The sequence below is a fragment of the Felis catus genome, chromosome B2, assembly GCF_018350175.1.
Source record: "Felis catus isolate Fca126 chromosome B2, F.catus_Fca126_mat1.0, whole genome shotgun sequence".
Classification (NCBI taxonomy): domain Eukaryota; kingdom Metazoa; phylum Chordata; class Mammalia; order Carnivora; family Felidae; genus Felis; species Felis catus.
In genome coordinates, this window is record NC_058372.1 from 29,691,950 (window position 1) to 29,716,808 (window position 24,859).

The 24,859-nt window shown below is 51.0% G+C and overlaps 3 protein-coding genes across 13 annotated transcripts; 1 reads left to right on the plus strand and 2 right to left on the minus strand.

Annotated features, from left to right (window-relative positions):
* Nucleotides 1-426: 426 nt before the first annotated feature.
* On the minus strand, nucleotides 427-2,505 carry PSORS1C2 (psoriasis susceptibility 1 candidate 2). The gene is made up of 2 exons (XM_003985898.6): nucleotides 2,344-2,505; nucleotides 427-1,151 (listed from the first exon to the last, which is right to left on the minus strand). The coding sequence occupies exons 1-2, from the start codon at nucleotides 2,396-2,398 to the stop codon at nucleotides 796-798; spliced, it is 411 nt and encodes a 136-aa protein (XP_003985947.1). The 5' UTR covers nucleotides 2,399-2,505; the 3' UTR covers nucleotides 427-795.
* On the minus strand, nucleotides 1,014-19,806 carry CCHCR1 (coiled-coil alpha-helical rod protein 1). Of its 9 annotated transcripts, none has more exons than XM_011282122.4 (19): nucleotides 19,684-19,806; nucleotides 18,567-18,698; nucleotides 18,274-18,484; nucleotides 16,221-16,524; nucleotides 13,649-13,812; nucleotides 13,412-13,547; nucleotides 13,086-13,196; nucleotides 12,742-12,891; nucleotides 11,953-12,063; nucleotides 11,757-11,863; nucleotides 8,874-8,986; nucleotides 8,656-8,701; nucleotides 8,379-8,515; nucleotides 8,068-8,256; nucleotides 7,866-7,967; nucleotides 6,001-6,152; nucleotides 5,716-5,887; nucleotides 5,325-5,470; nucleotides 1,014-1,151 (listed from the first exon to the last, which is right to left on the minus strand). In XM_011282122.4, the coding sequence occupies exons 2-18, from the start codon at nucleotides 18,580-18,582 to the stop codon at nucleotides 5,358-5,360; spliced, it is 2,334 nt and encodes a 777-aa protein (XP_011280424.2). In that variant the 5' UTR covers nucleotides 18,583-18,698; nucleotides 19,684-19,806; the 3' UTR covers nucleotides 1,014-1,151; nucleotides 5,325-5,357. The 9 variants fall into 9 exon arrangements, 6 of the variants coding, with proteins under 6 accessions (XP_011280424.2, XP_011280426.2, XP_011280427.2 ...); XM_011282124.4 differs by having other exon boundaries at nucleotides 18,567-18,633; nucleotides 19,684-19,773; XM_011282125.4 differs by lacking the exon at nucleotides 19,684-19,806 and adding an exon at nucleotides 19,582-19,622 and having other exon boundaries at nucleotides 18,567-18,633.
* A 100-nt stretch (nucleotides 19,807-19,906) lies between these two features.
* Nucleotides 19,907-24,023, plus strand: TCF19 (transcription factor 19). Of its 3 annotated transcripts, XM_006931536.4 has the most exons (4): nucleotides 19,922-20,259; nucleotides 20,678-21,296; nucleotides 22,402-22,975; nucleotides 23,243-24,023. In XM_006931536.4, the coding sequence occupies exons 2-4, from the start codon at nucleotides 21,059-21,061 to the stop codon at nucleotides 23,481-23,483; spliced, it is 1,053 nt and encodes a 350-aa protein (XP_006931598.1). In that variant the 5' UTR covers nucleotides 19,922-20,259; nucleotides 20,678-21,058; the 3' UTR covers nucleotides 23,484-24,023. The 3 variants fall into 3 exon arrangements, with proteins under 3 accessions (XP_006931599.1, XP_006931598.1, XP_044913173.1); XM_006931537.4 differs by having other exon boundaries at nucleotides 19,907-21,296; nucleotides 22,402-22,971; nucleotides 23,243-23,379; XM_045057238.1 differs by having other exon boundaries at nucleotides 19,922-21,296.
* The last annotated feature ends 836 nt before the right edge of the window (nucleotides 24,024-24,859 follow it).

A 24,859-nucleotide genomic window follows, 5' to 3' on the forward strand; every position in this document is an offset into this window, starting at 1 on the left:
TGTTACAGGACACCAGTGGAAAACGAAAACATGGTACAGTCATCAGGCAGATTCATTTTTGGAAGGGGTACATATACTTCTGGAAATTGATCCCCTTAGAACTTAGTCCTGCCCACATGCCCCTGGGAAAGTTTTCATGTTCAGCCAGGGGTGTGCAAGCCATGAGCTATTAAAAAGAGACGTAACTTGGTTTCTCATTCTCCAAAATAGGGGTTCCAGAATGGGAGAAATGTGGGTCTGAATGCCCTTGTAATTCTGATAGTTACATTTCCAACTTCCTTCTGCTGAGTTCCACATCCTTATGCATAATTATGGGCAAGCCAGGAACTCATATTACTTCCAGATCTCTGTACGTTTGTGCTCTGAGGAAGGCATCTCAATATTCAAAGACCTAATCATTGGCAAAGAAGCAGCCTAGATTCAAAATTAAGAAAACATGGGGTTTTTTTATTTTTCCATTTCATGGAAGCGCCGTTTTGGTCTCCTGATAGTTTGCAGCTGTAGGCCACCAGGCGGCAGCAGAAAACACAGTGTGGGGCAGGAGTGGGAAAGAGGAAGTTGGGAAGCAAGTACTGGGGGAGGACTGGATATGAGGTAGGGGTGTATGCTTCAGTTGTCAGAGAAAACTGGTGGGGAAATGTGGGCGGAACTCAAAAGTGGACAGGAAATACTGAGAATTCAGAATTAATTGAAAGAATGAGGAAAGAAATGGAGGATAAATTGGGGAGAACTAAAGGGGAATCAGAAGGGTTCAGATGGGCTTGGAGGGTACTGAGATGCCTCTGGGGAATCCCTCTATCTGTATTCTTCCCGGGGTGGGTCAAGATCTGGCTCCTCTTGAGATCCATGGTCCACTTCAGGAGCAGGTGGCCAGGGGTTTTCTGGAGGCTGGGGTCCTGCTGGCCAGGGATCATCAGGCCGGGGAGGTTGAGGGGGATCGGTTCTTGGGGGCTCAGGAGGCCAGACTCCAGATTCAGGCAGGTCTCTCCAGGGACGACTGGGGCCAGGAGGTGGAGGGTCCTCAAAGAGAGGGGGTGCCCCTGGCCAAGGGTCACCAGGGATTGGGGGGCCCTGAGGCAATGTTGGGGACCCATCCTCTTCTCCAGCCTCTGTGGGTGGGTGAGAGGGGTGGTCTCCGTTGCCTGAGATGCCTGTGGAGGTGGAAGGAGAAAGGTAAAAGGTGATGAGGGCCAGATCCCTCCTCCCCCAGCTAGAGACTCAGAAGGCATAGCATCTCTGAGATAGACCACACCCTGAGCTGACACCACAAACACATCTCAAAAGTTAACTCACTCGGGGTGCCTAGGTGGCTCAGTCGGTTGAACATCCGACTCTTGATTTCGGTTCCAGTCATGATCTCAGGGTTGGTGCCTTTGAGCCCTGCATCAGGCTCTCCACTGACAGTGCAGAGCCTGCTTGGGATTCTCTCTTTCTCTCCCTCTCTCTGCCCCTCCCTGCTTTCTCTCTCTCTCTCTCAAAATAAATAAACTTTAAAAAGGGGGGAGGGCACCTGGGTGGTTTAGTCAGTTGAGCATCCAACTTTGGCTCAGGTCATGATCTCATGACTTGCAAGTTCAAGGCCCAAATCGGGCTCTCTGCTGTCAGCACGGAGCCCACTTCAGCTCCTCTCTGCCCCGGCTTGTGCTCTCTCAAAAATAAACATTTTTTAAAAAATTAAAAAAGAAAAAGAAAATAAATTTTTAAAAAGTAACTCTCAAAGAAACTTTACACATTTACAGTGTATCTTTGATCTTAAAATGACATAAGAACCCTATCTGGTATCATTAACTTGACCAACTTTCTTTCTTTTTTGAGAGAGAGAAAATCTTAAGTAAGCTCTACACTCAGTGCTGAGCCCAGTGCAGGGCTCAATCTCATGAACCATAAGATCATGACCTGAGCTGAAATCAAGAGTCGGACACCCAGCTGACTAAGCCACTCAAGCACCCCTAACTTGACCAACTTTAAATTGACAGGACCTGATATAAGCTCCATCCACCCTGGCTGGGACCCCCAATAGCACAGTCTCTGTGCTGGTCTGTACCTCCAAAGCCATTTACACCTTGGGCCCATGTGGGACCCAGATCCCAGCCTCTGCAGTGACACCCACCCTCTTTCACAGTCCTCAGCTGTGAAGAATACTTGCCTATACAACTTGATTCTGATTGAAGTTGCCACATGGACCTACACCTGAACCAGTAAATACATTGAGCTACATCACCTTCAACCTCTTAACTCTTCTCCTCACGTGAATACCCAGAATCTCCTCCATCCCTATGCATCTAATTCACCCTCACCTCACTTGACCATCTTCCAACAACCCAGGTTGCACTCCTGGCTTACCTACGGCATACAGGTAAAGGACCAGGATCCCCAGTAGCTTCCAGTTGAACATCATGGCTATCTCCTGGCCCCCAAAGTTGGGGGTGGGCTGAGTCTAGGTGCCTGGGAACCCCAAGAGACTTTATAGGGGAGGCGGGAGAGGAGGTGTCCAATCTCTGGAGAGGGGCCAGCCCAGTGACACAAGGAATCCCATCAGAACCTAACTGGTCAAACCTGTTTGGAAAGGCCATGGCTGATGTGTAACCTCTGAGGTGGCGTCCCTCATTTTAGTCCCCCCCCCCTCATTTTGGGACCCAGCCACCCCAGCTCTATCAATGATCTAGACCTTGGTCACCCCACCCTTGTTTTCACATCCTCCTCCCTACACACCCTGAAGCAATCAATACCCAGCTCTCAACTCCGTAATCACAGGGACTTCTACCTTTCATCCCTTGGAGCCATTGGAAGCCAAGGAATGGGAGCAAGCCTTGCGTGGGGAAGCAGTATAATTACAGGGGCTGGGAGGCAGGACGCTCGGGGAGGAGCAGGGAGAGTTGCTCCTGTTTAAACACACAGGATGCAGCTGGGATGGTCTCAGCCAGCACCCCGAGCCTCCCCCTTGGGACTCAGTTTTACCTTTGGAACTTCCACTCCCCTCTAGACTGCTTTCCAGCATGTGCCTTCATCAGACACCCAGGGGGCCTCCCAAGCAGTGACATATGAAGAATTTCATCCAGAACCCAACTGGGGTGATGGCAGGTGAGAAGTATGAGGACATTCTGACTCCTTCTCCCCACCCCAGAGCAGGCTCCATCAGTCACAGCCCAGAGGCTTAGGAGGGACCTGCCTCTGCTTCCCCAGTCATCTCAGCCTCTTCCTCCTCTCTCTGGAACCCTGCTCACCGGCCCCTGTGACTGCTTCCCTAGTCCTTGGTACCAGCTCTCTGTGGCCCCCCACTGCCTGGGACCTTTAAGCCTTGGTCCAAGTCTTGTCGGCTTGGGGGTCTCAGAGACCCCCTTAGAACCTCTTCCTCAGGAAAGCCTCCTCTGGTCTGAAGGTCTAGTGAGCTTCTCAGAAAGCCTTCCAAACAGAACACCCTTCCTCCCCAGGCTATTCCCCACCTCATCTGCTGCCTCCTAGTGAGGGACAGTGGTGTCACTTTGAACCCTTCATTCTGCTCCTTCCCCCCCACACTCCCGAAGCCAAGCCCAACCCACCTCCCCATTCTGGAGCCCATCTCTCCCCAGCCCCCAGTACCCTCCTAGCCCCCACTCTTCATCCCTCCCTGCACCCAAACCCCGTCCTCCACAGCCAGCCAAACTAACTCTTAAAAATGTCACCCTAGGGGCTTCTGGGTTGAATGTCTGACTTTGGCTCAGGTCATGATCTCCTGGTTCGTGAGTTCAAGTTCCACATCAGGCTTGCTGCTGTCAGCAAGGACCCCGCTTTGGATCCTCTGTCCTCCTCTCTCTCTGTCCCTCCACCCCGTTCATGCTTTCTCAAAATTAAACATCATCAACAACAACAACAAAATCAGCCTAATTGTGTGGTTGCTTCCCAGCTTTACATTACTCCAAGGGCTTCCTACTGACTTAGATAAAATCCCCTCTACCAGATCCTCCCTTCCCACTCAGTCTCTGTGCTTGTCTGTCCTCCGCAGGACTCTTCTGGAGTCCTGCCGGTGTGGCTCCTCTGCTTGTTTTCCACAGCAAAGGTCTCCACACATCTCCCCCTCAAGGCCTTTCTTGTCCCCCATCTAGCCGTCTCTCCCCAGTCAGGTTCTATCACATCACTGTATGTGTCTTCTCTTCATGGCAATGCTGCTTTGCCCAGTTAGGTACTTGTCCATCATCTGTCCCCCCCTGCCCTGATGTCAGTGCCGTGGGAGCAGGGACCCACCCGTCAAGCCACCACTGCAGCCTCTGAACAAGGAGGCTCTGAGATTCCTGTCAAATGAGTGATGTCTTATATTCCTCATTCCTGACAGTGATTATCTTCCAGAGGTAAAGAGTTGGGTTTTTTTTTTTTTCTTTTTCTAGAGAGAGTGCAAGTGGGGGAGGGGCAGAGAGAGAGAGGGACAGAGGATCTGAAGCAGGCTCTGTGCTGACAGTAGAGAGGCTGAAGTGGGGCTCGAACTCAGAAACTGTGAGATCATGACCTGAGCCGAAACCAAGTGTCAGACGCTAAACCGACTGAGCCACCCAGGCACCCCAAGAGGTAAAGAATTTTAAAACAAAAGTTGGGGCGCCTGGGTGGCGCAGTCGGTTAAGCGTCCGACTTCAGCCAGGTCACGATCTCGCGGTCCGTGAGTTCGAGCCCCGCGTCGGGCTCTGGGCTGATGGCTCGGAGCCTGGAGCCTGTTTCCGGTTCTGTGTCTCCCTCTCTCTCTGACCCTCCCCCGTTCATGCTCTGTCTCTCTCTGTCCCAAAAATAAATAAAAAATGTTGAAAAAAAAATTTTTTTTAAATAAAACAAAAGTTGAGGGGCGCCTGGGTGGCTCAGTCGGTTAAGCGTCTGACTTAGGCTCAGGTCATGATTTCACGGTCCGTGAGTTCAAGCCCCACATCGGGGTCTGTGCTGACAGCTCTGAGCCTGGAGCCTGCTTCCGATTCTGTGTCTCCCTCTCTCTCTCTGCCTCTCCCCCACTTGCACTCTGTCTCCCTCTCTCAAAGATAAATAAACATTAAAAAATAAAAAATAAAAAAAAGTTGAGAATAAAGAAAACCTGGAGCTTCTCAAAAAACTTCCCAAGCAGCCCAGGAAAAGGGGTTTTGAAAAAGGCACCACCTAGAGAAATAGCTGTGTGGGACTCCTCACATTTTCTGGAAAGCGATGGCTGCTGGGAGAATTCCCTTCCATTCCCAGAGACAACATGGCTCCTACTGTATTCATCTTTATTGTGCCATAGAAGAATTCACAGACATCTTGGTAGCTCGTGTCCATGAGGGCAGCTGGCTGACCTCCCTACCCCACCCCACTTCTCCAAGATCCTCCCCGCCCACCTTGAGCCACCAGCTGCTCAGAGTGCCCGCTGCTCAGAGGCAGACTGGAGGAGGATAGTTCTGGTTGTCTCCTTGAGAAACAGCTTCCTCTTTGGAGATGGCCTCACTCAGGCCCTGCAGATCATCAAGCAGGACAGAGAGCGATCCTGGGAAAGAAGACCCCAAGAGATAGGAGCCCACCAAGAGAAGGCTGTTGCAACTACCGCGCAGAGAACAGGGCATCGGATGGGAGAGTTATGAGGGAGAGGGTTCTCTGGCCCAAGACAGGCATGGATAAGAGAGGTTGTTGGGCCTCCAAGGGTCATGGAGAACAATGCTCATGCATTAAGAGTGCCTGGAGGAAAGATTGCTAAAGTCCCCCTCATGTGCCCTTTCCTACATCGACCATTACCTTTTATGGACTCTCTGCTGGTGGGTGCTACTGCTGGAGGCACACGTGCCGAAGACCCTGGGGCCCTGGGGCCGGACTCCACAGATTTCCCCTTATCCAGCAGGGAAGGAAGAACTGCCAACAGTCGCTGCTGCTTGTAACGGGAGAGGAGACCCTCCTGCTGCAAGGTGGCCTGGGAAGGAGAGGGTTAAACGCCACCGAGCCCAGGCAGAGCCGAGCCTCCTTCTTCTACACCTCTGCTCCCCCACCAGCTCAGGAAGGGCCCTGGTCTCTACCATCCCCTACCAGCATAAGGTTCTTGTCCCTTTCTAGCTCCTGCAGGCGTTGGGTCAGCCGCAGCCCTTCCTCCTTCCGGGCCTCATCTTGCAGGCGCCTGAGCTCCTGGTTCCGTTCCTTTTCCCGGGTGGCTTTGCGCTGCATCTGGCGCAGGGAGACCACTATGTGGAAGCCAGGGCACAGAGGGCACAGGTGTGGGGCAGCCCAGAGGCAAAGAGGCACCATGAGAACAGTACTGGAATGATGGGCAGGAACACCGGGCCCCCAGCTCTATGGCTCAGGGAAGCCATTTATGCTCTAGGACTGTCTCTTCTGTCTGGTGGCTAATGCTCCACGACCCTATGGTCCTGTGAACCCAAAGTACCTTCCCCATCCCTGAACTTAGGGGAAATCTGAATATGAACTGGATATTAGATGTTGTGCAATTAATGTTCTTAATGTGACAATCATATTGAGGTTATGTAGGAAATTTTCCTCCTTGTAGGAGATGCAGCTGAATGGTCATAATGTTTGTAACTTATTTTAAATGATTCCCCAAAAAACGCATGTATTAGTGTATGTGTATATATGGATAGAGCAAATGTAGCAAATGATTAGGAACTGCTGGGCACCTGGCTGGCTCAGGTGGCGGAACGTGTGACTCTTGATGATCGGTTCAAGCCCCACATTGGGTGTAGAGGTTACCTAAAAAATAAAATCTTGGGGTACCTAGGTGGCTCAGTTAGCTAAGCATCCAACTCTTGATATCGGCTCAAGTTGTGATCTTATAGCAGTGAGATGAAGCCACACGTTTGGCTCCTTGATGAGCATGGAGCCTTCTTGGGATTCTCTCTCTCCCTCTCTCTCAGTTCTTCCCCTGCTGTCTCTCAAAATAAACATTTTTTTAATTGAAAAAGATTAATTAACTGTTAACATCTAGTTAGAGGTATACAAGTGGGCGTTACGTGACTCATAACTTGTGTAGGTATTTGAACTTTTTCCTAATAAAAAGTTGGGGGGAGTCTCCTGGCTGGCTTAGTAGGTAGAGCATGACTCTTGATCTTGGGTTTTTGAGTTCAAGCCCCATGTTAGGTGCAGAGTACTTAAAAACAAAATCTTTGAGGGGCTCCTGGATGGCTTAGTCAGTTAAGCGTCCAACTCTTAATTTTGGCTCAGGTCATGATCTCACAGTTTCATTGAGTTTGAGCCCTGTCTCAGGCTCTGCACTGCCAGCTTGGAGCTTGCTGGGGATTCTCTCTCTTTCTCTCCACACCCCACCCCCATCCCTCCTCCACTCGAGCTATGTCTCTCTGAAAAATAAATAAACATAAAAAAAATTTTTTTTTGCAAAAAAAATAAATAAAACACTTGAAAAAAAAATGTTGGGGGTAGACACACACAGGAAAGAACACCATGTAAAGATGGAGACAGAGAATGGAATGATGTGCCTACACACCAAAGACTGCCAGCAACTGCCACAAGGCAGGAGAGGATCATAAAACAGATTGTCCCTCAGAGCCTCTAGGCTCTGTGTGCACCAACCCTGTGTGCATCTTGAGTTCAGAATTCTAGCTTCTCGCTTCCAGGGCTGTGAGAGAATAAATGCACATTGTGTTATGGGAAAAAAAAATTGGGGGTAACTGTTGGTATGAGGTTGGGATGGGTGTTGCCTTTGTGAAGGAGAGTGGCTGGGAGGGGCTTAGGAGGCTCGGGGCTAGTCACATGCCAGTGCTTGATACGGGCACTGGCTACCTGAGTGTGCTCACCACCTGAGAATTTGTGCCATTTCTTGATGACTTCATTATTTGCATACTACCAAAACAGCTTTTAAAAAACCTATGTCCAACACTTCTTGAATCTCCCCAGAAGCCCATATGCATCCCAGCAAATCTCACCTGCCTTGCCATGCTCCCTCCGAGCCTCATTCAATCTCCTCTCTGTTTCTAAGAGCTGCTCCCGAAGCCTAGTTTCCACTTCAGCCACCTTCTCTTGCAGAGCTGGGGGGGTGGGGAGGTGCAAATGGGGTGTGACAGGGGTAGCCTTGGTTCTCTGCTCCCCTCAGTCCTCCAGGGTAAACCCATTTCCCCTCCGGCACACCTTGCCCATAGATCTCCTGCTGCTGGGTCAGTTCCTGTCGGAGACTGGCAGCCTCCTGTGTGCTCTCCTGCTGGCCCTGGCGAGCTGCTTCCAGCTGCAGCCCCACACTAGCCAGGGACTCCTGGGTCCGCTGCAGCTCCTGCTCCAGCTGCTGGGCGACCTTGCTCAGCTGCTGCCGCTCCGCCTCCCCTGGGAAGAGGCGGCACTCACAGGCCTCCCCTTGCCAGGCCCCAGCTCTTCCCTCCTCTCCACCCACAAGGCACCCAATTCAGGCCTGTGCTTCAGCCCAGGGACTCCAGGACCAAGAGTACCTTGCTCCCGGGCCTGGCCCACCTCCCGCTGGATGATATGGGCACTCAGCTGCAGTTCTGTGTCCAGGCGGTTCCGTTCTTCCCGCAGCTGCTCCAACTCAAGGCTCACATCTGTGGCCAGTGGGGGTTGGGGGCAGCTGGGGCAGGGAAGAGAAAGAGGGGAAATCACCCAGCCTGATCCATAAGCCCCCATCCCTCCTCAGTCCTCATTGTTTGGGGTCCCAGCAAACAACACCTTAACTCCTTCCCATCCACCTCAAAGTGCCCTAAACTTCACCTCTCCTGGCGCAGCTGAACAAGGGCCAGTTTTCGAGCCATCAGGCCTGGAGGAGAAAAGGCAGAGAACAACAGAGAGGAGTTCGAGGAGGAGAAAAGGGAAGAGGGGAGTAAGGGGAAGAGATTCAGGGACTGGTGGCATGTAGGCAGGGGGACGGGTGTGGGATGAAAAAGATGGGGGAAGACGGCTACAGTGGGTCTGGCAGTTGCCCTACCTACCCCGAATGGTGTGAACTCTGCGGACGGCATAGCTGACTCGGCTGCTGAGGCTGGGAAGCCGTGTGGTGGCCCGTTCCATGTCAGCCACGGTGCTCTGGAGCCAGGTCTGGAAGCTGAGGAAGACATGAGGTTAGCGACACTTCAACCCCACCTCATTCCCAAAAGGATTTGATGTGACCTGTAGGGACAACTTCTATCCTCTACTGCTTAACATGTGGGGAGCAGGGAAGGGCAGAACATAGCAGGGAAAAGAGAAGCTGAAGCCAGGGCTGGAGCACCAACTCTTTGTCCCGCCAGTCACGCCTGAGCTCCTCAGCCAAATAAGGAAGAAAACCCGAGAGCCTAAGTCCTTTGGTGTGTGTTAGATAAAAATGATCCAGTTGAGGGGTGCGCGCCTGGGTGGCTCAGTTGGTTAAGTGTCTGACTCTTGATCTCGGCTCAGGTCATGATTTTGCGGTTCGTGAGTTCGAGCCTCTCATGGGGCTCTGCGCTGACAATGCGGAGCCCTGCTTGGGATCCTCTCTCTCTCTCTCCCTCTCTCTGCCCCTCTCCACTGCTCAACACTCTCCTCTCAAAATAAATAAATAAACATTAAAAAAAATGATCCCCTTTCTCATAAGGACAGCACAGCTATGCTTGGTCCCCAAACCTACAGTAAGGCTCTCATTTGGGTCCTCACAATCAGTGTCTTTAACAAGAGCCTTGCAGTAATGAGCAAGAATGAGCTTCATGGGGTCACATACCTCATCTGGACCCAGAGCCCATATACACAGTAGAGTTCAGTACAAATGATTCACACAGGCTACAACGAGTGCCATAAAGCTGGCTCATCTCTAGCTGATTTGGACTTTTTTGCCTGCAGGCGCCTGAACATGTCTCCTGGCTTTGGTAATCTGGTATTGTATGCCACATCTGGGTATACAGCATTTAGGTGCACTTTTCCTAAGAAACAGAGTACATAACTTCCATCAGTTTTCTAAGGGGCCCTCACCCCAAGAAAGCATTACCTGACTGTGTATCTTTTCAAGCAACCTGCAAGGTTTATTTCTCATAACCTAGTTTTTGATCACTGGTATGCATTAGAGATCAAAGCTATTCTCTCCAACAATTCCTTGATACCAGTGAAGGCCAGATACCCGTGCTTTATCAGCTGGCTGTGCCCAAAGCAGGACCAGCGTGGTGCATGAGAGCTGAGAAGCCTACATAGCCCCCGCTGGGAGGAGGACCTGCATCTCAGGGCAGGGGTGGAATACCCCAGGAGAGTCCAAGTCTGTACCAATTGGAAAATAAATGAATGACAAAGGCTGACAGTTATATCCCTAGCAGCACAGCAGAGATCAGTTATCTAAAAAATGGTGTGAGCAGATGCTTCCAACACCTCCTGTGGCTCTTATTAAAGCCATTTTTTTCAAGTTTTTATTTACTTTATTGGGGGGAGTGGGGGCAGAGAGAGAGAGGGAAAGAGAATCCCAAGGAGGCTCCGCACTGTCAGTGGAGAGCTTGATGCAAGGCTCGAACTCAACCGTGAGATCATGACCTGAGCAGAAACCAAGAGTCGGATGCTTAACCAACTGAGCCATCCACGTGCCCCTTAAAGCCATTTTCTGACAAGGTCTCCAGGCCATCTAAAGACTATCTAACAAACCTGGCAATAATCTGAGCGGGGGTGTTTTAAGCCTTGTGGACTTTTTGGCAACCAATCATTAGCAACAACCATTTCAGTGATGTCCTGATGCCAAAGTAAAACCTTGTGTACAGCATACCTTCCCGCTCTCCTGGGGACAGGAGGCCCATGCAGGGAGTTGAATCTGGGGTGGTTCGTTATAACTAGTCTCTCCAATCCCGTGCAAAGTGGAAGTTTTTCATAATTTTTAAGTGAAATTAGTCCTCCAGGTACAAATCCAATAGAAGGTGATGTTGGGCAAGGACCTATCCGGCACCACAATTTTGCTACACCAATATTCTTATGTGATCCATTCAGAACAGCCTCATGGTAATGGTAAACATTTACAGAGTGTAGATGACAAGCCAGGCACTGTGCCAGGAGCACTGTGAGGGCCACCTCAGTATCCCAAAGTCCAAAGCTGAGGAGGGGCTGTTACCCACACAAAGAAAGTATGTTTCTCCTTTAGAGGTCTTTCTAAAGGTTATAAAACAAGAGTCAAGAAGCAAACTCCTAGGAAGTTGGTATGAGAGACACAGACTTGCAATTGATTGAAAAGGAAACTCGCATACATTTCAGATGGAATATCAAATAAGCCAGTAGGTGTGCAGCTTTAAAATAAATAGAGGGGCACCTGGGTGGCTCAGTCAGTTAAGTGCCTGACTTCCACTCAGGTCATGATCCCACAGTTTGTGGGTTCAAGCCCCGCATCCGCAACTGAGAGCCTGGAGCCTGCTTCGAATTCTGTGTCTCCCTCCCTCTCTCTCTCTGCTCCTCTCTCTCTCTCAAAAATAAATAAATGTTAAAAATTAAAAAATAAATAAATAAAATAAAATAAAATAAAATAAGACTAAAACGTGGTTCGAACTAAACAGGGCATAAAATTTTAAAGAAAGAAAGATGGAGTATCCACACTCCCCATCCTCGAACAACTCTGAAGGTGGAGATCCTCCCAGGGGAACTGAACTACAGGAGGAAGCACGGCCTCGCCTCCAGCCAAACGTGCACGGGAGTCATAACAAGTGACCCTTGATGAATGTGGAGCAGGCTGCCCCAGGGGAAAACTAGCACAGGGACTTTTCCAGGGCTACACACCTCTAGCCCTGCATCCTCCAATGGCCAGCTCTCCAGCCCCTCTTGCCTGAAACTCTTAACCTCCAAGGTGCCCAGGAAGCTGGGGAAGCAGAAATGCTACTCCACCCACCCTCCACCCCAGATACCTGCTGACAGAATTGGCCACAAGCTTCAGCTGCTCCTCAGCTGTGGCCGTGTGCTGCTGCCTCCGGCGCTGGGCCTCCTGGGCTCGGTTCAGCTCTATCTGCAGGGCCTGGGAAGGATACAGTGAAAAGAGGGGTCCCCTCCCAACTCCGGGGACATCCCTGACTTCCCTCAGCTCTGCCTGTCTCAGACACAGACCTTGGCGCCCATCCGCTCCACCTCCACCTCTGCGGCCCTGTCCTGCAGGGAGCGCTGCAGGATGGCCTGCTCCTGGCTCTGGGCCACAACTCTTTCCTGGAGCTCTGCCACCTGTGGGAGGAGAGGATGCGGGACAGGGCACAGCTGGAGCGGAAAGCTGGAGGGGGGCACTGGGAATGAAGGGGCTGGTGCCAAAGTCTCCGGGAGAACATCATGCAGGGAGATGAGCCTGGGTTCCTGAGAATGGAGTCTGAGTCCAGGTTTCCTTTCAGAAGCATGTTCCATGTGCCCCCCCACCCCTTGAGGAACCACCTGTGACATACCCACAAAGACTCACTGCCACTGCCCATGCCGCCATCCTTGGGCATCGTCACCTCCTCCGAAAAGCCATTCCTGACCATCCTACCTAAAGCCGGCTGACGCCATGGTCTCTTTCCGTCACTTATCTTTTACATTTTTCTTTAAAGCACACATAATTCCTTGACATCATCTAATTGTGTGCTTGCCTGTTGTGGGTCCCTGCTCCAGAATGCAAGCTCTCTGACAGTAGTACTTGTCTCTGTTCAGGGCTATGTTCCCAGCACATGGTAGCCACTCAATAAATCTTTGCTGGACAAGTAGCATCCCTCATGTAAGGAGCCAGGGGTTGGGGGTGGCGGGGAGGGGGAATATGGAGAGAAAGAGAGCGAGAGTCAAGCTGGACAAGTAGCATCCCTCATGTAAGGAGCCAGGGGTTGGGGGTGGGGGGGAGGGGGAATATGGAGAGAAAGAGAGCGAGAGTCAAGTAACCTGTCCCTTCAGCTGCTCCACGCATCCTCTGTGCTCCAGCTCCTGGGCCTTCAGCTGTACCATGAGGGCAAACACTTTGTCGCGCCAGCGCTTCAGCAGGGACTGGCACTTCCTAGTGAATTCAGGCTCCAGGGAATCTGAAGGTTGAACCTGTGGGGTGGAGGAAGGGTGGAAGTGTGGGTTCCTGGCGGGGGCAGAGGAAGGGGGTGGGGTGTCGTTTTGTTTTGTCTGGCCCGACCAAGCAGCAAGAGTCACAGCAAGAAGTGTTCACAGAAAAGAAGATCCCAGGAGGTTCTGGCAGCATGCGAATGCCTCCCACACACAGAGAGCCACCAGGGGCCTACCTTCCTGGCCAGCTCCTCCTCCTGCATGGCAAGGATGTGCATGAGGCTTTGCACACGCACCTGCAGCAGCTCCATTGTGGTGTGCAGGCCATCCCGGTCCTCCTGCAAGTGCTGCGTATGGGAGAGGGAGGGCGAGAGCCACCGCCTCTGTAGAACCTCCACACAGGCCCTCATGCAGCAGGCAGCACGCTGCCCCTCGACAGCACTGCCTTCGCTCCTGGGCACTGTGCTCTTCTTCAGGGGGCCACTCCCGTCCCAGGATCTGATCCCTGAGCCCTCCCACCCCACGCCCAGCCCCCACACAGAGGCACCCTGTACTCACTCACTTGCACAGTTTCTAGAAGCTCCTGTCGCTCTGATTCCCAGGTCTGGCTTTGAACCTCAGGAGGGACTTGCTCCCCCACATATCTCCTTAAATTCTCAACCAAGGTCACCTGTGCTTCCAAATCTTCTTGGGTCTTGCTAGGGTTGGGGTCGGAATAAGGCAGCAATCGGTGAGGCACCCTGGAGACCCACCACACCTACCAACCACCAGGTCCCCCTTAAGTCCACCCCCCCTTTACCTCAGCTGCTTCTGCAGCAGCTCAGCCTCCTTCTGGGCCACAGCCAGCTCCTTGGCTTCCCCTGCCCTCCTGGTTTCCAGACTATTCAGAGATTTCTCCAAGCCCTCAGCTTTGTTGGTCAAACTAGAAAGAGCCTCCTGATGAGCCTGCGTCAAAGAGGAGAGCTGTGGAGAGAAGAGAGGGCACAGCAGGAGCCAGCTCACTACATCTGGACTTGGCAAATCCGCTCTTGCTCAGGCCCTGTCCCTTCACCCCTACCTTCTGTGACCTTAGACAACAACCCAGCAAATCACCCAACTGCATATGGCAAAATGGAGACAGTCCTCATTGTCCTCCATCTACCTTCCAATCCATCAGCAGTTCCTGCCAGTCTCCCCCCTTCACTTCTGTCTCCACCGCCACTAACCTTAGCAAGCCACCCTCATCTCTGGCTTGTACAACAGCAACACACTCCTGACCAGTCTTTGAAAGCTTTTGGTGGCTTGGAATGCCTGGGTAGCTCAGTCAGTTAAGCAGCTGACTTAAGTTCAAGTCATTATCTCATGGTTCCTGGGTTCGAGCCCTATGTCCAGCTTGGTGCTGAGAGCCTGGAGCCTGCTTCAGATTTTGTCTCCTTTCTCTGCCTCTCCCCTACTCACGCTCTGTCTTCTCTCTCTCAAAAATAAACATAAAAAACAAAAAAGCCTTCAGTGGCTTATCATGGCACAGACAACAAAACCCATCTTCTGCCCTCAGCCTGTGAGGCCTGACCTATCATGGCCTCTGCCCACTTCTCTGAGCTCAGCTTCTACTGCTCTCCACTGCCCACTCTGCTCCAGCCACAATGCCCTCCCTTCCGCACTAACAAACCAGCTCTTTCCCACAGCGGAGTCTGCCTGAGGCTTGGCTTCCCCCAACTCTTCAGACCTCGGGCGATGTCACCTGCTCAGAAGGCCTCCCTAGGCCCCCTACCACCCGCTCCATCCTACCACCTATTCATCATCTGGAATGATCTTGCTTCCACACAGCTCTCTGCCACACCCTGTTGGAAAGGCAGCTCTAGGAAGGGAGGACTCTGCCCCCTCCAGCCCTATGTCCATACCATGAAGTGATCATTTTGGACTTAAATCACAAAGCTGGTCTTCTTATTTTATTTATTTTTAAGTACGCTCTACACTGGACCTAGGGTTTAAAGTCACAACCCCAAGATCAAGAGTCGCACGCTCTACCAAATGAGGTGCCCCATAAAACTGGTCTTTTTAGACATAAAATACAAATCTGATCATGTCATTTCCCTATTGAAAACTTTTCAACAGTTGCGCATTACTCTCAAGGTAAAGTACAAAGTTCTGAACAGGCCCCGAGGCCTCACTGTCCACACATCATCCAGGGCCTCTCTTATCTCCAGCACTCAAGCCCCTCTGGCCTCCTCATATCCCCCATGCTACCAATGTTGCCCAGCTCCCATCACCTCCCCATGTGCCAGCTAACCAGCCAACTCCTATTTAGCACAAATGACAATTTCTTATCATGAAGCATTCTTCATAAATCTAAAAGCCATTTATATTTTTCTTTGAACTATCTCCTTTGTCCATTTTCTGGCTAGATTGCTACCCTTCCCTTGTCAATTTCTAGGCATATGAGGGACATTAGCCTTTTCCTGTGATATGAACTGTATATAATCTTTAATTTTGTCATTTCTAAATTTAATATTACAAAGCCAATGTATCAGTCTTTTAATGGCTCTGGATTTGGATTCATAGGTAGAAAAGCCTTCCCCAATCTGAGGTTATGAAGGAATTCACCCAGGGGCGCCTGGCTGGCTTAGTAGGTAGACCATGTGACTCTTAGTCTTGGGGTTATAAATTCAAGCCCCATGATGGGTGTAGAGATTATTTTAAAAAATAAAATCTTAAAAAAAAAATGGATGACAATAAATTATGTTTAAAAAAAATGAGATTCACCCATGGTTTCATTTCTTAGCATGTCTACTGGTTAGGGTGGTCTTCCCTAACCCCCCAGACCATATTAGGGCTCCCTTGTCCTTCTCCTGCATGGCATTTCTCCCAGTTGCAAAGAATGAATTAGGATTGAATTAGGTATTGAATGTGCATGTCCCCCACTAGGCTGTCAGCCTCACCCACAAGGACTCAGGCTAATTTGCCCTCCCCAGAGTCCCAGCTCCTATCTCAGAGATGGCAAAGAGTAAACACTGAGCAAGGCTTGCTGACTGAATCATCTCCCCTCCCCAGTCCACCTTAAGACCCCTCTCCCACCCTCCTCACCACCCCCACAATGCTCCCACACGAAGTGGTTACCTGGAGTAAAGTAGAAAGACAAACTACCTCCTAGTGGAAGGGGAAGGAGGGCTTTAGGTGGTGGAGGTCACCTGAGTCTTGGGGGGAAAAGTGAAATCTGGATAAAGACCAAAACAGCCAAATCCCTCTTTCCAGATCATCTGCTCTCTCGCCCTCACTGAACATCTCATCACTCCACTGCTCACAGGGCCTGATCTGCGAAAACTGCTGTTTGCTGGGAAGCTTTTGCCCCATTCACCATTGTGAAGCTGAACCCTTCTCATCCCCACATTCACCTGCTCTTGGTGCAGCCTCTTAACCTCCTCCAGGTCCCGCTGGCTCCCCTCTTCCAGGTTCTTCCGGACAACCTCAGCCCCAGCCAAGGCAGCACGCAGGCCCTCAGCCTCAGCTCGGCCAGCCTTCTCCGCCCGAGCCAGAGCCTCCAGCTCCATGGCCTGGGCCTCCAGCCTCATCTTCTGCTGCAACGAAGTCTCCCGCAGGACCCGGACCTCCTCCTCAAGACGCCGCAGCTCTTGCAGCTGCCGAGAGATCAGCTCAGCCTGCTGGCTCAAGGCCTGTGACCCCTCTAGCTCCACAGACCTTCAAAGACAGGTTAGCACAAGTGAGACCTGTCTCTGGTGCTGGGAGGGTGGCCAAGGGGACAAACGGAGACAGAAGAGGGTCCCTCTGCCCTGTGTGTGGAGATGAGGGGGATGAAGTTGGGCCATGGGGATATCTGCACTTCCATCACTGTTGTCATTTATCATGCCCCTACTAAGCAGATTAGGTCCACTATCAGGGCTCACAGGACCTAAAGGCTAGCTGAAATCATGGAATATGACCTCTGTTGAGAGAGCTATGTACAGGCAGATGCATTAAACATCAAATGCACACATCATCAGGCCACACATTTTGAAATGGAGAGGCTGGAAGACACCCAGAGATTTCTGAATTCTGATTTAAGGGCAAGGAAAAGTTTGAGGAAGTTTCAGAGGAAGAGAGGTCATGGCTTCCAGTATCAATAGAGTGAGACCAGGCATTAGTTAAAAGCATTTATTGAGCGTTAGATATACCATATGAGGAGTTGATAGCACATCGATAAATTACATATTCTACTGGTATCTTGTAAAGTTTAAACCAGCTTATGTTAACATGGCTCTTGATGCAACTCTTTCACTGAGACCCAGAACCATAGGATTTTTCTTTCAAAATGACGGGGATCGGGGCACCTGAGTGGTTCAGTTGGTTGAGTGTCCGACTGCAGCTCAGGTCATGATCTCATGGTTTGTGGATTCGAGCCCCATGTTGGGCTTTGCACTGACAATGCAGAGTCTGCTTTGGATTTTCTGTCTCCCTCTCTCTCTGCCCCTCTCTAGCTTGCACACACATTCCTCTCTCTCTCTCTCTCAAAAATCAATAAACATTAAAAACAAATAAACAAACAAACAAACTGGCAGGGATCTATAGCCTAGAGACATTAAGTGACTGGCCAAAGGACGCTAGTTGGTAGCCAAACTAGCAGCAGTCTCTGTCTCCTGACCCCCACTCCAGTGTTCCTCTTTTGTCATCATGCTCCTTCCTCTTGGACAGGGTCCAAGGTGGACCCACCTGCAATCCCACTCCAGAGCAAAATGGCAGAATGAGATTCCAGTACATTTGGGAAAAGACACACATGAAACATCAAGAACAAGAATCAGAATTTTTACAGACATAACATCGACAAATAGCATGTCCGGCTCTAATGGCAAGCACTCCATCAGAATAAATGCATACTACCATAGTACAGTCTATCTATACTCCTACTTTGCACTTCTTTGTCTTGCCTCATATTATGCTCATTACCTACCGTCGGTTGTTGGTCAATCTACCTCTTCCCTTAGGATTTTTAGTTCATTGATATCAGTATCTCATTCATTTTTGCTATCCCCATCCAGCACATTGCCTTGTTATTTATGCATTATAAGTTCCAGTAACTGCTTATACAAAAATGCACAAATTATGGAACTAAGGGCTGCAACAGGGTAAGGAATCTATTTCAGTGAAGAAGGGTCAGCAGAGGGGCGCCTGGGTGGCTTAGGCGGTTGAACATCCAACTTTGGCTCAGGTCATGATCTCGAGGTTCATGAGCTGGAGCCCCACGTTGGGCTCTGTGCTGACCTCTCAGAGCCTGGAGCCTGCTTCGGATTCTGTCTCCCTCTCTCTCTGCCCCTCCCCCGCTTGTGCACGCGCACGCGCGCGCGTTCTCTCTCTCTCTCTCTCTCTCAAAAATAAACATTAAAAAAAAAAAAAAAAAAAAAAGGCGGCTCACTGGCAAGAAAACCCAAGGAAAGAGCAACAATGAATCCCTACCTGCCTCTCCGCCCTGGCTCCTGCACATTGCCAGAAACATCCTGTTCCCACATTATCATTTGAGGTCTCTGGTCTGGCCGCCTCTCTGAGACATCTTGATGGGCTGGGGGTTGGACCAGGGGAATGTCTGAGACCCAGGTGGGAGCCATTCTTGATAGAGTTGGAAGGGGACGAGCTTGGAAGTGGGATGGCGGAATCAGCCCAGTGGAACCTGAGGAATCACACACAATGACAAAAATGGTCAGTTTCCGAGGGAGAGACAATCATCAGTCCCCTTGCCTGGTCCCACTGACCTGAAGGTCGAGACATCTCCACATCACTTGAAGTCTCTAGATTCTGTGTCCAGTCATCTATGTTTTCCTGGACAACAGGAGAAACAAGGACACCCCAGATCAATTTTCAGGCCACCTTCCAAAGAGAAAGCCCTACAATAACAAAATCATAATCCTTTAGTAACTTCCCAAGTATGAAATACCCAAAGATCACTTGCTTGACCCAATCTGGCTCCTGATAGAACTATGGCAATAACCATCAGGTAGAGGGAATTAACTGAGACAGGTTGAGAAAGAGCTCTTAGTCTTTACTCATACTCTTAGAATTCTGGGCAGAGCCTTTACCCTCCTCCTTAAGTTCCTACAGTCTCTGTTGGTCCTGGTCAGAGGTGAGGAAGGAGGTATGCAGTGCAGGGGCTGTGAGCCCAATCTCCAGAGTTCTCTCCATGGCTCAGCAAGGCCTTCAGGAAGCCCATCCAGACACCACCAAGCCATGACGCCCGGTCCTTCCCTATTACAGCACTGGCCCAAGGCCTGGCCCCAGATGAATGTGACCACGTGTAGGGCAGGACACTCTCCAGGTCCCCTGGGAATCCAGACAGCCTAGATCCCTTGGCAGAAAAACCAGCTTCCTGACATCTCACCCAAACCCTTCTATCAACTTTCCTTAGTTTCTCTCTACTATGCCCTTTGCAGCCATTCCTGCCGCCTACCCTCCTCTTTCCAGAGTCCTAGAGCACAAGAGAGGTCTCTTCAAGGTCTCCCCACCCTCCCACCAGAATTCACCTATTTTCTCCCAATCTGGGATTCCTATCACCCTCGCTACAGCCTAATCGGATTTTTTCCTGAAGGAATTATTCCGATCCCTTACTCCCCCCTCATCTCCCAATCGCTTCCCTGCACTCTAGCAGGTTCTCAGTTCTCGCTCCACCCCATCCCCCCCCCCCCCCCCCCCGCCTCTCCTACAGATACCCGAGTCTACCCTCCTGGACCCTGAACTCTAAGGCCATTCGGGCCACCTCATCTGTTCCTTTACCTGGTCCCTGTACCCCTCTTCCCCTGTAGACCCCTGAACCCACCCCCGTACCCCCTCTCGACCCCCCTCCCGCCCCCAACTGACTTCACGAACGTCCCTTACCCAGCGCGAGAGCCTCCTCTGCCCTTTAGCCACACCCCCTACACCTCGCTCCTGGGCGCGGCCTCCGCCTCTGACTGCGCCTGCGCAAAGCGGGATGCTTGGCGGGCGGCTCTAAAATCCGGTTTCACCCAGGAAGGAGGAGAGAAAGAGATGCGCGCAGGCGCAGTACTGTCTAAAGCCGGACACAATTAAAGCGTTGGGGGATGTCTCCGCGCCCTGGCGGCTCCTCCCAACTCCGGGAACCCGGGAAAATTTGTGAACTAATCAGAAAAAGCGGAAGGCGGGAGATCAGGGACACTCCCAGCACGCCGCCCAATGGAGGGGAAGAGGACAAATGAGCTGGCCAATCAGGAGTGGCACAGGGGGCGGGTTCGCTCGGCGCGGAGTTCAGACCCGGGAATTCCGAAGGCTAGGCGGGTGCTGCCCGCGCGCGAAGACCGCGCCCCTCTCGACCCCGGCTTCCTCGCTGTCAAACAGCGGCGGTAGCGCCAGCTCCGGGCCCGAGCCGGAGGGGTCCGGGGTCGCCGCACAGTCTGGCACTGCCTGGAGAGGAGACTACTTGGAGACTGCACCGCGGTAGATCGGAAACTGGGCTGGGCAGGGGAGAGAAAAGGCTGGATTTGCCTTGCATGATCTCGGGGAGCTCTTTCCCCTGTTTTTATCCCAGCCGGAGAAGCTGGGAAGCCTCCAGGGTTTAGATCTGCTTTGTTAGAGAACGTAGGGACCCTTTTCACTGCCTTTTGGGGGACGACAGTGGATTCACTTCCCACTGGGGTTCAAGATAACCAGGTAGAGCGAGGGATTGGCCTGAAGAGCGAGGTGCGGGCGAGCAGAAGGGTTACTCTCTTTGGATAAGTCTGACAAGAAAAAGCTTCTTTTCTCCAAAGAACACTGAGGTGACAAGTTAGTATTGTACAGAAGCAGGAATCCCTATACACACATCTACAGTTTGCATTTTTCTGGAAGTTGCCTAATGTATTGTTGCCTTGCACAGATTGAGTCTCCCCGAATATTCTGTGGCCTGAAGATCCGGTTCAACTAAAGTGCCATAGGACGTGTTCGTTTTTGCGTTGCACTGGGACCTTCCCTGAAATTTTCAGTTGCAAAACTGCTTGCCAGACAATTTTATTTGCATCGCATGCCTAGGCTCCTTGCACTCTGAATTTGCACTATGCCGGTCTGGGTTCTCTTCTGAGTTTTGCCACAGACCCCTGGTGAAAACTCAGGCCTGTGCTCAGAGTTGCACAAAGCACAGCTCAAATTTGCATCAGACAGAAAGTAAGCCATCAGCCCAGAACTTAGGCCACCGTGCATGGCTCAGGAGTGGGAAAGGTGATGGACTCCTGAAGAGGTGGTGCAGGGGGGGGCACTGCCCATGCTGCCCTGCTTCCAGCTGCTGCGCATAGGGGGCGGCAGGGGTGGTGATCTCTACACCTTCCACCCCCCTAGCGGGGCTGGCTGCACCTATCGCTTGGGTTGTAGGGCCGATCTGTGTGATGTGGCCCTGCAGCCCCAGCAGGAGCCTGGCCTCATCTCTGGAGTCCATGCGGAGCTGCACGCAGAGCGCCGGGGTGATGATTGGAAGGTCAGCCTGGAAGACCACAGCAGCCAAGGTGAGCAGTGAGCGGGCAGTCTTGCTCCTAGGCAGTTGCAGTTCTGGGCTGGAATGATTAAGGGGCTCCACAGTGACCCTGCCTGCCTCCCAAACTCCCTATCAGGTTGGATGGACAGTTGTAGTCCAGACCTGTGTCTTCCCACTAAAGGTGTGCAATGTCAGAATCTCTCTGCAGTGTTGGCCCTCGATAGTCCCTGCCTAGCTGGAACCATCCAAACAGGGGCTGGATAGATCCAGGGCCTGGGCCATCATTAGGGAAGTGTCACAGTGGGAATGTTCTGGGACCATTGGGGGCCAAGCTCAGACTTGGCTCAGTTTCTAAATTGGCTGAGACACCTTGTTCTTGTCTTAAGGCAGTTATGATATGTTGAATTATGTTTTAGTGAGCAGAGCATATGTCTTACTCCCTGACTTGCAGGCAATTGTATGCAGTCAGCCTCAAGAGGCCTGCGTTTTGCCACTGTCCCCTGGTGAAAACTCAGGCCTGTCACTTTACCTCTCTGGGTCTCAGTTTCCTCGTAGGTAAAATGTAAGGCTTTGTAAGTAAGGTCTGTTGTAAGAGTGTTGCGGAGATTAGATAACTGTAGTAGCCAACATTTACTTAGTGCTTACTGTATGAGCCAGGCACTATTCAGGTGCATTAAATATAGGTGAGCACTAATATCATCCCCATTTTACAGACAAGGAAAATGAGGCATAAAGAGGTTAATCTGTCCAGGTAACATAGCTGGGAAGGGTGGAGCCAAGATCTCAACCCAGATAGTCTGAGGTATGCCAATAACAATTTTTGTGTTGGAGCTGGGGTGACAGTATGTCTGAGAATGGGACTCCAGTGGGACCTCAGCAGAGTGAAGGAAGGAGTACATTTCCTCCATGTGCCCTGCGAGAGGGCATAAGTAAAATAAACTTGTCCTCCACTCACAAGGAGCTTAATATCTGATGTCACCTGCTGAGGGACTTCAAATGTGAGAATTTGATGACAGATGTCATGTTCTCCCTCATGTTCCCCAAAAAACCAAAGGAGGCCAGATTTCTCCAGTCCTGACTCTGGTCATTTCTGTTTTTGTCATTCTCTGTATCTGTCTGGTGCCCTCCATCAACAGGGACTTTGGTCAATAATATCCGACTCCCAAGGGGTCACAGACTGGAGTTGAGTGATGGGGACCTTGTGACCTTTGGCCCTGAAGGGTCCCCAGGAACCAGCCCTTCGGAGTTCTACTTCATGTTTCAGCAAGTCCGAGTCAAACCTCAAGATTTTGCAGCCATTACCATCCCGCGGTCTAGTGGCGAAGAGGGAACCAGAGCTTGTTTCCGGCCTATGCTGCCCCCACAGGGGGCCCCACAGCGCCCTCTCAGCACCCTTTCCCCTGCCCCGAAAGCCACACTGATCCTCAATTCCATCGGCAGTCTTAGCAAGCTCAGGCCCCAGCCCCTCACCTTCTCCCGGACTGGGGGTGGCAGGACTGGGGGTGGGCAACAGAACGTGCCTGTTCCCACTCCCCCTAGAGAGGTGGGGGCCACCCCTTCTGCCCCACCCCCAAGAAATCGGAGGAAATCGGCTCATCGAGTGTTGGCAGAGTTGGATGATGAGGGAGAGATGCCCGAGGGCTCCCCATCGGTCTTTATAGAGCCCAGGAAGAAGCTCCGTGTCGAGACACCCCCACGGACACCTGGTGGGTAAGTGGAGAGATCTTTCTCAATTTGTAAACTCCCTTTGGTTCCTTTTTAGACCCCCAGGCTGGGAGGTGGCCCTCTGCTCTGGGCATAGGATTGGGGATGGGGATGGGAGGTGAACAGAGATGAGACAGATGTTGAACAGCAGGACCTGAGTCAGCTCTACTATTCAAGTTCACTGTTAGTGTAAATTCATTGTGATCATCCAGGGGCAAGTTCTAGGCTTCTACAGGTTTCCAGTGACCCTGGCTTTTGTGTCACTTTGTTCAGAAATCGACGTGGACGTCCTCGGAAGCACCCAGTGAACACGCCCAGGGCTCCCCCAGCAGTTGGGGGTGGAGAGCCCTGTGCAGCCCCTTGTTGCTGCCTGCCTGAAGAAGAAACAGTTGCCTGGGTTCAGTGTGATGGTTGTGATGTCTGGTTCCATGTGGCCTGTGTTGGCTGCAGCATCCAGGCTGCTAGGGAGGCTGACTTCCGGTGCCCAGAGTGCCGTGTAGGCATCCAGACCTAAGGCCCACCAACAAGGCACCAAGAGGACAGAGAGCTGGTACCTCCAGGCCTTGGGTGGACACAGTGGGGCACCAATGGGTCTTTAAAAATGTCCCCTTCTTTCCTTGCCTCCCCAGGAGGGAATAGCTATAGGGGAAGTGCCCATTGCTATGGATATGGAGCCAAGGCCTGAAGCCGGTCCTCATGGCCAAGGGGACAGAAGAGATGGTTTCCTGCCAAAGATCTTTGTTGCCTCCGGGAAGTTGCCAGCAAGCTGGAAATTCCATTACAAGCTATAGGTTCTTGTTGTCATAGGCACTAGAATGTCTGTGGTCAGAGTACCCATCAGTTGCAGATGCCATGCCTGAGCAGATAAAAGCCTCAGACTTGGAATGAGTGAATGCTTAATGTTTTGGGATGGCATTATAAGGCATTCTGGGAAAACCTAGGGCACAGCCCCAAAACTTTTACATTGTGGGTAAACCATTGCCACTGACCACGATCATTACCTGGCTTTTCAGAGCTATGCTTCTATTTCCAAATAAAGAATTAGTTTCATTCACTCTTAGATACCTATTCTTTTTGCAGGTCTGATACTCCTTGCTTTCCAGTTCTTGAGAATGATATGGTCTGAAAAACTAATTCAGGCTCTTAGAAGAGAGATGAGTAGATAAAGCAGAGAAATATGAACCTGCTCACTTGATATGGAATGGGCTGGAGGTGGGAGACTAGAAAAAAGGTAGTTAAGGTTTTTAGATTAAAGGAAAACAGATCCACTGCCATTAAAATAAGGTGGATGGTTTGGCCAAGTTCATGACGGCAGAACCTTTAGAAGTTTCACAAGTATGACCATGGAAAAGAGAAAACCTGGTACACCAGCTTGAGTGAATGCTGACCTGATCCAGTGTAGATCAGCTTAACCCACGTATAGTATAATAAAGATTCCCTTTCATGAGCCTTACACCAAGCCAAGATACTGTCAAAATGGGGTTTCTGTAGCTCTTATTAGGAAAGTCCCATCTTGACCTATTGCAATCTTTTATGTCCATTCCTTTCTATCCCTTAGATTTACCAACCCAAGGTTTATTTTTTTTTTTATTTTTTTTTAACATGAAGGAAACAGCTCCAAGCAAGGGCCCCAATTACCCCAATTAAGTAATGGCAGAGCCAGGACAAAAACATGGGGATTTGGGGAGTCACTCATGGACAAAGTAGGCCAAAATCTTAAGTGGAAACCAAATGGACTTTGGTATCAACAAAGCACATGATGGAGTTTCTACCTGGGGCAATATACAGAAAGAAAATATTTAAAGATAATTCCTTGGTGTAACGCCACTAAGGATACTTCCAGAGTAGAAAGTGGGGAAAGCAAAAAAAAAAGTCAGCTCCTAATAGGGA

Bases quoted from the DNA above. Each gene is read 5' to 3' on its own strand.
- CCHCR1 (XM_011282120.4), bottom strand. From the start codon at position 19,040: ATGGCTTGGTGGTGTCTGGATGGGCTTCCTGAAGGCCTTGCTGAGCCA. The intron at 12,892-13,085 runs GTAGGCCCCTGG...TCCACCCCACAG, and splicing joins AGGAGGAGCTGGCCAGGAAG to GTTCAACCTTCAGATTCCCT. The intron at 5,888-6,000 runs GTAGGGGATGGT...TCTCCTTCCCAG, and splicing joins GGGACAAGAACCTTATGCTG to GCCACCTTGCAGCAGGAGGG.
- PSORS1C2 (XM_003985898.6), bottom strand. From the start codon at position 2,398: ATGATGTTCAACTGGAAGCTACTGGGGATCCTGGTCCTTTACCTGTAT. The intron at 1,152-2,343 runs GTAAGCCAGGAG...CCACCTCCACAG, and splicing joins CCTTTACCTGTATGCCGTAG to GCATCTCAGGCAACGGAGAC.
- TCF19 (XM_045057238.1), top strand. From the start codon at position 21,059: ATGCTGCCCTGCTTCCAGCTGCTGCGCATAGGGGGCGGCAGGGGTGGT. The intron at 21,297-22,401 runs GTGAGCAGTGAG...CTCCATCAACAG, and splicing joins GGAAGACCACAGCAGCCAAG to GGACTTTGGTCAATAATATC. The intron at 22,976-23,242 runs GTAAGTGGAGAG...CACTTTGTTCAG, and splicing joins CCCCCACGGACACCTGGTGG to AAATCGACGTGGACGTCCTC.